The 10371-nt window shown below is 45.2% G+C and overlaps 1 protein-coding gene across 4 annotated transcripts in view; it reads right to left on the bottom strand.

Annotated features, from left to right (window-relative positions):
• Positions 1 to 742: 742 nt before the first annotated feature.
• Exd2 (exonuclease 3'-5' domain containing 2) overlaps positions 743 to 10371 on the bottom strand; it is a 55297-nt gene continuing 45668 nt past the window's right edge. For all 4 annotated transcript variants that reach the window (XM_004624759.3, XM_023702576.1, XM_023702581.1 and 1 more), the window contains 5 exons: positions 7929 to 8257; positions 6837 to 6943; positions 6565 to 6700; positions 5309 to 5665; positions 743 to 2186 (listed from right to left, as the gene is read on the bottom strand). In XM_004624759.3, coding sequence (XP_004624816.1) covers positions 1970 to 2186; positions 5309 to 5665; positions 6565 to 6700; positions 6837 to 6943; positions 7929 to 8257 — 1146 coding nt within the window. In that variant the 3' untranslated portion in view covers positions 743 to 1969. The remainder of the gene's footprint in view (positions 2187 to 5308; positions 5666 to 6564; positions 6701 to 6836; positions 6944 to 7928; positions 8258 to 10371) is intronic.

Genomic DNA, 10371 nt, shown 5'->3' on the forward strand with positions numbered 1-10371 from the left:
CTCAGGGAAAGCCTGGTGAAGTTTAAAAGACTCAGGATATAAAGATCCAACTCTACAGAGCCCCTCTTCTGAAAAGGATGAGAGTGAAGCTGCCACGGGCTGGCCGTCCCTGGGCCTTGTGGAAAGTGTCCCTGGAGAATTGCTTCCCTGTGCCCACAGCAACCAGGGCACCTCCAGCAACCTGCTCAGGTTTTTGGCATCTTCACCAGAGGATCTGAGGAAAGAAGAGAGCCCTATTCTCGTTTCAGAAGGAAGAGGTCTTCCAATAAAGCTATCAAAAGGACTCAAAATCAGCAACATAAATTCTGAAACTCAGGCCATAAGTTAAGTTCCACAACCGTGCCTGTTTCTCAAGAATAAATATAAAAAGCAGTCTCTCGGAGCCATCTGGTGGCCAGCCTGACTATTACAGGACCGAGCAGCAGACCCACGCTTATTCTACTGAGCCATCTCCCGGCCTGATTACCACCTACAGTGCCGGCCATCTCAGGTTCCCCAGTGGTTTCTCCCAGTGGTTTCTCCCGTCTATTCAGGGAGCTCTGGCCGGGAGCCCCAAACTGCCCATGTGTGCACCACACATGATGGCAGCGGCGGCAGGGCAGGATGGTCCCAGGAATGTGCAGTGTGTGCAGGCCCTCGGGGCGCTGTCACAATGGTGGATAGCTCTTCCTCCAAGAATAGTTACTGATTTTATAAAGCTAGGAGACACTTCCCATTTGCAATCAGTGAGCCTCGTGCTTAAAAGTAGTTTTATTTATCAATGTCGTATTAGTTATCACCAGCTTGGGCACAATTTCAAAATAGAGCTCTTGTTGGATTCTGGCCATAAAATTCTTTGCAAGCATATTAAGATCTTGTAAAATAGCAAAATTTCACTAATAGTTTAGAAAAAATACTAATCACTAATAAACCAATTTCATACTCAAAGTGGTGGCCTAACATTTGGAAAGATGAAATACCCTCTGCAACACCTAAAGTACAAGTGAGTCTCAGGGTCTCAGGTGTCAGAGAAGGTGAAGTCTTCACCCCACAACCTGACCAAATGGCTCTGGGAGTGAATTAAGTGTGAAAAGAGGTCAGTGTTGCAAATTGGATGGCACCTGGAATGCTGAAGTAAGAGGATGTGGGTTCTAGGAAAAGATTATAGCTTCCCCTCAGAAAAAGAACCAAGCTAGAAACCTCGCTGTTCTGGGCAGGAGTGTAATAAGCAGGCAACAAACAAATGAAGAAAGTGGAATAAACTAGCACAGCTCTCCTGGAGGGGTCTATGTTCCTGTCTCCACCCCATCCCAGCTGAAAGCTTATTTCAGGAATGGATTCCTAGGTTGGGTGGAAGTGCACAGCAGGAAGTGACTGTTCTGGTCCCAGATATGTGAAGGGGAGCATTTTCAAATACATGAAATAAACCACAGCAACCTAGGCATTGGGGTCCCAACCAGATAAACTACAGAAGAGCAAGGGAAATCAGGGTTTCAAAGCTAAACTGGGAAAATGAATGTGACTCCTTGGTCACCTGGCCAATCTGTAAGAACATTTTTTTCCCCTCCTAACCTGACAAGACCCACACAGTAAATGGCTGCTGTTAGGCAAACACTAAGATGGACAGAGAGGAAATCTGTTTCACGCTTCTCAGAGTCTTGGCAACTCACTTCAGAGAGAAGTCTTCGTTTTCCCTCTTCAAAGGGCAAGCAGAAGAGAAAGGGTGGAATGGAGGTCAAGGCCTCTCTTGTCCACAAAAATAGAAGAGGAAGGAAAAAAAAAATACTCTGATCAATGAAAATTCAAAACCATAAGCTCCCCTCACTTAAAAAGAGAGCCTTGCTCCCTCCAAAGCACCCCAGGACTAATAAAGGTTAGTACTGAACTGGGTCACCCAGGCTGTGACAATGATGTATCAGAACAGGAAGAGGTGACGTTCCAACCTCCGGCTCCAGCTTCCCACCTGTTCTGACCTGGTGGAAAGCAGCAGTTACGACAGCAGCACAGGAAGGTCCTCCCCAGACCTGCGCAGCAGCTTCTGGTGGTTGTGGTCCACAGACCACTGCTGGGGCAGGTGCCTGGGCTGCATGGAGTCCAGGAAGTGCTGCCGCCAGCGGCGCTCCAGCTGCACAAGGGCGCGCAGCCCGCCCCGGGCGTGACACTGCACCACCTTTAGCCCGTGGGGCACATAACTCTCGTTGGAAATCCTGCCAAGACACAAAGTGGAACAGGTGTGAAGGAAATAAGCACAGACACTCTCCCAGACAGTTTCAGGACTGCAGGACAAAGGCATAGGAAGAAGGGGCTAGGATCCTGAAGGCCTGGGTACTGGAATGTTTTAAAACATCCTCTTTCTCATCTCTGCTATTCTTATTACTAACTTTTGTGGTGCTGGGGACTGAACCCAGTGCCTTTACACTAAGCTACATGCTCCAGCTCTTTTTATTCTTTGAGACAGGTTCTCCGTATAACGTCCAGGTAGGACTTAACTTGTAACCTGCCTCAGGCCCCCAAGTCCTGGAATTACAGTCATACACCAGCATGCCCAGCTCTGCCTTCTTTCGAAGTTTCAACAGACAGTTCACAATTCAACAGAAGACGTTTGGGAGTGGGGTCTATACTTGGAGGGAGGCCACTGTATCATTTGCTGCCACCACTGGGATGGCCCTACTATTTGGCAGAAGATGGGTGCAGAGTTCCGGTCTTTGCTTGAGTCCAAAATTTCTCAGTGACCACTCTTCTCTTACGTTTTACTCTTTATTACTTTGAACCCTTTTGACATTAAACCGAAGCTATGAAATCATCCTGTAGTCCTAGCTACTCAGGAGGCTGAGGCAAGAGGAACACAAGTTCAAGCCCATCTAGAATACAAAGTGAAACCCTATTTCAAAAAATAAACAAACAAACAAACAGAGTGGGCATGTAGCTCAGTCACCCTGAAGTCCAACTGCCAGCACTGAAAAAGCAAATCAGCTCCTGTGGCCTGAGTTTCCTAACATTACCACCTCAAGGTACCTGCATGATGTCATTTCTCTTTGGTGCCTTCTACCCTGCAGTAAGAATGTCAGAGCTCCTGGAGAGCCACACTGCAATGTTCTTCTGTGCCTGGTGGCACAAATGGTGCTACTAAAGAGGAGTGGAGCCCTGCTTGTCCTAATGGGCAGACAGAGAACTTTGAAAACTGTTGATGCCATGTGCACAGAGCCTTTCCTCATGCAGGAGTGCTGCCCCTCAAGGAAGCACTGTGTCCTGCCAGCCTCTGCCCATCCGTGCCCCACTCTAGCCCCTCCCACACCCCTGGCCTGGCAGTGTCAGTGCTTTCTGCATAACTGTAGCTGCTTTATTGCTTAACTAAGAGCCCACTAGTGGCCTGCCTCCAAGTGCCTGCTCTCAGTCTCAACCAGCACCTGTCCACCAACTTGGCAAGGTGCAAACCTTCATCAGAGGTTTGGGTCTGGCTGCAGTGGGAGGGCTACTTTAGGAATTTCATTTGGGAATTAATTGATGGAGCCAGTTTCATTGATTTTAATATGACCATAGCATATTAGGTCATATTATTTATGACCTAATTTATTTAACATAAATTAGAATATTTATGTTAGGATATCTAACCTCAGGATATTTAACATAAAACTTAGAAAGCAACACTTGTTCTATAAATGTGCAGAATAGTAACAGGGATAAAATTCAACTGTAATATTTTTAAACTTTAAGAGTTCTTGGGCCAGTGAGATAGCTCAATGGACTAAGAGTCTGCTTTGGTAAACCCAGGGACCAGGATTCAATCCCAGGTCCTGCAAACCATGCTGGCTCCGCCCCGGGGGGCGGGGGCACTGAGTTGGTGATCAAATCTGGGTGTGGCGGCACATGCCTGTAATCCCAACACTGGGTAAGATGAAAACAGGAGGATCACTATGAGTCCAAACTGTAAAGTGAAACCCTGTACCAAACACAAAAAATAAAAAAAAAAAAAAAAAAAAAGATTATAAACTTTAAAGTTCTTATAAGATACTAGTATCAGTAATTACTAATAAAAAATCTAATACCTCTGGGCATGGTGGCACAGGCCCATAATCCCAGCACTTGGGAGGCTGAGGCATGAGAATCGTGAGTTTGAGATCAGCCTGGACCTCTAAGTGAGCTCAAAGATGGCCTGAACTGCACAGAGAGACCCTGCCTCAAGACAAAAAACTAAAACTTATCTGATCAGGCTATCAGAAATAATTAGGCAATTTATGTAGTTTATTAAGTGGTGGTACACAGCACAGTATATCTATAAATACTGCATCTGTTCAGTAAATATTTGCAACACCTATGATAGATCAGTAGCATGTGTGAAATAAACTTTTGTGTTTGAATAAAATATTTTGCTGCTATAGTTTTTTTTTTTTTTTTTGATAACAGAAAACTAGTATCACTACCAGTCTTATGGACCTCTGCTCCTAAAGAGCTGGAAAGCAACACCATGCACAGCTGCCTGGGCTCTTACATCATCTGAGTCAAGCGCCCATTTACTTCTCAGGATCATAGAACATCGTTAAGTCACTTTAATTTAACTATGTACTTACTGGGAAGACAGGAGAAGCTAGGAAACAAGGGAAAATAGTTGCTAGGACAGTAATTCTGCTCAGCTTTCCACTCTAGGACTAATCCCTAGGAGTGCAAATGAGATAAGAAATGGAACTCTCCGGCCAAAGTTCTCATCAACTTATATAGAAGGCCAGAGACACAAAATCATACACACTGTTCTACCCAGGCAGTGGAATAAGTGCTTGCCTGGCAGGTGCAAGGTCCTGAACTCAATCCCTCATACCACAAAAACAACAACAACAAAAATCAGGGTATCACTGAACAACTGGGTTTTTTTTGTTGTTGTTGTTTTTTTTTTTTTTTCCGGAACCAGGGATTGAACCCAGGCCCTTGCACTTGCCAGGGAAGCGATTATTCCACCGAGCCATCTCCCCGGCCTGAACAACTGTTTTACCTTACTACTGACTTTAGCATCTACCTCTACACAGAACAACTTCGCATCTGTGCTCACCATGCTTTGCATCTGAGCACTCTTGTGCTCACCATGAAATGACTGGACTTAAAATATATGGCCTTAAAAGGTACAGAGTACCCTCACAAAAGGCCAATCTCCTACGCAAATGAAACTCCCAGACAGATCATTCTCAAACATCCTCATGGTGTCTTATGCCAGCAGATACCCAGTGGGCTAAGTGTGCATCTAGGTGCTGCCCCTGCCCTGGAAGCATTCTTACGAAAGAGCGAGGGCTGGCATCCCTGGGGCATTCCTCAAACCCTCCTTGGACAGGAACTGCTGTACCTTGTCTCCAGGCTGGCAGCCTCTTGAAGCATCTCATCTGTGATGGCATCTGTGCTGTAAAACTCTCTCAGAGCCTGCAGCAGCTCCTCCTTCCGATGGGCAGGGAGGCTCTCGGCATTAAGCAGCGCCCTGGCCCCAGAGCGCACCTGCCGGCGCTCGGGATCCTCCAGCAGGCGCAGGCCCTCCTCGGAGCCAATCGGGGCCTGGAACTCCTTGGCCAGCTGCTGCTTCAGATGGTTGTCATAGTAGTTGGAGATGGCATGGCAGGAAGTACAGAGGAGCAGCACATCATGGGAGTTGTGGTCCTTCATTTCAATGGGGAAGTGCTTCCGGTACTCATGTGGAATCACATTCTTCCTGGAAGAAGCACAGCCAGACAGCCTGCTTATTAGCACAGGACACAGAACACACATGAAGCCAGCAGGTAGGCTGCTAGGAGTCCATCCTGGACGTAACCATGTCTGAGAAGCTGTGGGTGCCATGCTCAGCAGAGAGTATAAGACGGTACCCGACTGCTCTTATCTCACACTACCCAAGCCCTGCACACCTCCCCCCTCCCTGTGCTGCAAGTTCAAGCTCCCTGAAGACAGCTCCCTGAAGACAGCTTACCTGCCTCACTCGGGGGCTGGAGCAGGGAGAGGACAATGACCAGCTGGGGGATAGCACATTCCCAGATGGACAAGTCTCAGAGAAATGAGATGCTCTAACAGTTTCTGACACCCGGAAAACAGCTCTCTCAAGCCTGATAGCCTGAACAAGCCAGTTTCTTTCATCTGAGAAACCCTTACTCTGCCACTATATCCCTGGTGCACTGAGGTCCATCATTATTTTTAAAGGAGAAATAAGAGTAAAACTTTTGGAGAAACTATTTGCTTCATTTTGCAAGGAGAGAAACAAGAAAAGTGAGTTACTGCACAGAGAGAGTAGCCCTCAGGGCCGGTGGGCAGCCTCAGTTTCAGTGTGTGGGGACCTGACTTGGAAGAGCACCCTTCAGGTCATCTGACTGCTCCTGACACAGCTTGGAGAGCTTCAGGGCTTCGATGGAGGGTTTAAGGACACAATTTCTGGAGAAAGTGGTCTTCAGTCTTTCATGAGCAAAAGGGAGCCACTTTCTCCCAGCAGACTGTTATCACTACTGAGACTAGTGCTGCATCCCAGGGGCCAAGAACCGGCTCAGGAGGGATAAGGGCCCCTGGAGGTGGCCAGGCAGAGCACTAAGGCCCTTGGATAAACAGGGTGGCCCAACGCGCACTCACCGAATGTAGGAGTCTTTTTTGCCACACACCACACACACGTTCTCCTTAACCATCAGGTAATAGTCTCCTTGGGACTCAGGTCTCCCTGCAGGTTCAAACTGTAGCTTGACCACAAAAGGGTCTTCACTCACCAGCTCTTAAGAGAAAAGCAGCAGCATCAGTGTCGGGCTGCATTTCCCCCGACCCAGGAAGACGCATTCTCCTGAGTGCTCCCCTCCCACCAGGCCCTGTGTGTCCCTAATTACATAAAACGTGAGAGCAGAACCTCACACCTCCAATGCCTTTGTCCAGGTACCACTGAGCCTTCCTCCGGTCACAGGTGCAGAGAGGTTGCCCATCAGGAGCATGGAGAAAGCAGTTGTCATAAAGAGGTGACTTTCTGCAGGGAGGGAGAGAGCTCATGCTGCAAGCTAACTGCTGGAACAGTTAGCAGAGTACTTGTTCAGAGTAACTGGCAGAGTAAGGGCTTCTCAGATGAAAGAAACTGGCCTGTTCAGGAACCTGCTACTTCCCACACTATCTTCTGACTGACTCCAACTACATTCAACATCAGGGTCAGACACACCAAGTACAAAGACAAACAGAACAAGAAGCCGTGTTCTGTCCTCTACTGGCTCTGGGTCAAGGAGCACTACAAATGAATTTGTTGGTACCTCTTGTTTTATGCCAGGAATTGGACCATGAGGACAAGCTCCGCTGTGAGTGCAAACAAGAACAGCACAAGAAAAATGACTCAAAGCCTGGATTAAACAGAATAAATTAAAACTGTAAAAGTTCAAGCAAATGTAAGGAGGGCCATACAAATTTATTTCTTGCTCACATTAGTTCCTTCTGTTTAATCTTCCAATTAATAAAAGCACTTTTCTGCAGGGAGCAAACTTCTGCTTCAGGGCATGTATTAGTCAGATCATCCTACAAGAGAGCTACAACTACACAGGAAGCTTCTCATTCCCTAGAAAATAATGGCTTAGTGGTGGATGTCATTCTAAACCATCAAAATACCAAATGAGGAAGAAATCTCATATGTTTCTCCTGACAAGCAGAAGGCACTTCATATTACTCATTTCTACAGCTATCCTAAACAAAGAATAATAATTATGCTCCCACTTATAGATGAAGTTATAAGTCAAAGGTCATTGTGGACTCAGTGACAAAGCTAGACTACACACACCTGATCTCCACTCCAACCAGTAACAAAGAGAAACAGAAAGAAAATATACAAGTAAAGCAAAGACTGGTTAAATGTCCCCAAAGGCAAGGAAGGAGAGCCTCTACTTTCTGACCCAAGCTGCTCCCAGACCAACAGCAAAGCGCCACACTCTCTGTGGTCCCTGCTGCTGTCAACCACGGAACAACTCACTTACCTGGCAGAATAGCCCACCCCAAGGGGCTTCCTTTTATTTTTCCTGGGGTCTCTCCCCTGGTGGGTGCCTGGCACCGCTCCACTACTCTTAGACTTATTTCTTGGCTTCTGGTGAGATCCTGTTGCTTGCCCATTCCCTTCTTCTCCCAATCTGCCAATCCCTTTGCTTCGGAATGGGATGTCTACCATATCCCAGCACTTCTCCAGGACCTCTCTCCAGCCAGTGTGGCCACTGCTTGCTTCTATGGGAGAATTCCTAGAGAAAGGATATCCAAGAAGATGAAGGAAGAGAGCCACTGAAATCTGGGCATCCCTGGCAGCATAAGTCACCTGTGGAGAAAGTGAGGTGTCACAAGGAATCCAGAAGATAAGCCTGGGTGCAACCTCAAAATCAATCACAATGACACAGAAAACTTTTAGCGTCATAACTCAACATTCATAATAACCTAGGCACCATGGACTTCGTAAAAACTTTAAGGTGTAAAATTTACATCTGTAAATCATGGAAAATTTCAAATTATAAGACAGTAAGTAGGATTCTACAATGAACTTTCATGTTCTCTCTGTGTTTAACTAAAATAATCATCTAAAATTATTATCATGTAGGGCTGGCCAAATAGCTCAGCAGATTAAAGTGCCTGCTTAAGCAGATGCAGGGGCCGGGAGTTCAATTCCCTGGCTTGCTGTGCCGGCCCCACCCCCCAGGGCAGCATGGTGGCATGTGCCTATAATTCCAGCACTTGGGAGGCTGTAAACAGGAGGATCATTATGAGTCTGATCTACGCAGTGAGACCCTGTACAACCTGTACACCCTGTCCTAAATACAAAAATAAATAAATAAAAAAAATTTATTATGTAAAACTTCATATCAGAAATTGCTATAGAAAGCAAACAGGGGCCAAGGAGAAGGCTCAGTGGAATAAGCGCTCCCTGGCAAGCACAAGGGCCTGAGTTCAATCTCCGGTTCTGCCAAAAAAAAAAAAGAAAAGAAAAGAAAAGAAAAGAAAAGAAAAGAAAAGAAAAGAAAAGGAAAGAAAGAAAGAAAGAAAACAAACATAATTTGGTTCTTAGAATTATCTCACATGATAACGGTAAATTTCTTTGAGACAAGGTTTCGTTATGTAGTTAGGCTGATTTTGAACTCACTTATGTAGCTCAGGCTGGTCTCAAAATCACATTGATCCTCCTGCCTCAACCTCTGAAGTGCTGGGATTACAGGTGTGCGGCACCATACCTGGCTGATATCAATGTTAAGACACTATTGCTAAATCTTTGTATTGATGACATTTTGGAAAGATGAGGCTAAAACCTAGACCTATGACAGGTGATGGGCAAAAAAAACCCAAAACAATTTGGTGTTAGCCACAGCAACCAGGAAAGCACAAAAAAATGAAAGCAGCAGGAATTTACTAGCAGGTTGAAAGCAGGAAGATAGTGGAGGTCTCCAGAAAGAACAACTATTAACTCCACATCTCCTCTAACCACAAGCAGGGCAACTACCTCTCCTTATTTCAAAACAGATAAAAGTTTAAGTCATATAATAGTTAAGCCACAGAGGCTCTGGCCCACATCACACAAGGCACCATCAGGAACTAGGCCAAACAGCCAGCAATTTCTCATCCTCAATAAATTGAAGAGGTAGGATCTACAACAGACTCAAAACACAAAAGCTAGCTATACCTAGAGGACATCACTGTAAAGTAGTCATATCCTAAGGGCTTTCAACACTAGCAATAAAGATACCTACCATAAACAATTTACAAACATCAACTTAGGATTTAAACTTTAAAAAAAGAAGAAAATGAGAAGACATGGAAGCAAAACGTAACTCCAGACCTCTAGCTACCAAAGGCAAACCCATGGAGCAAAGAAGTGGTACAACTTGAAAGTCTTCCACTTAGATTCTCTGAACTGGCAACAGTATAAGTAACAAAGCAAATGAACAAGGCTGTAGAAAAAAATCACGACCAAAATAATCTCTCAGATAGCTTCAAAGATGATGACCATAATGAATGGCATGATTTGTGAATCTAGAAAAGACACAGATTTTAAAAAATTGAGGAGCCCAGGAAAATAAAATATGAATGCCCCAAATAAGAAAACAATAAATTCATGAATTAAATTCAATCAGATATCCAGGATATTAAAAATTTTATTCAAGGGGCCAGAGAGATGGCTCAGTAGATACGTGCTTGCCTCGCAAGCTCAAGGGCCTGAGTTCAACACCTGGTTCTGAAAAAAAAAAAAAAATTATTCAAAATATATGCAGCAGAATCAACCAATGTAAGGATAAAACATCTGACCTACAAGGAAAGACTGTGGTTAGTGATCATTAAAAAAAAGACTTCTTAAAAATAGCAAGGGGTTGCAGTAGAATACCCATCTCTGACAAAACAAAACAAAACAAAAAAGGGGATATAAACAAAGGACTGTTCTGTAGTGGA

Source organism: Octodon degus, unplaced genomic scaffold (genome assembly GCF_000260255.1).
Source record: "Octodon degus isolate 3935 unplaced genomic scaffold, OctDeg1.0 scaffold00007, whole genome shotgun sequence".
Lineage (NCBI taxonomy): Eukaryota > Metazoa > Chordata > Mammalia > Rodentia > Octodontidae > Octodon > Octodon degus.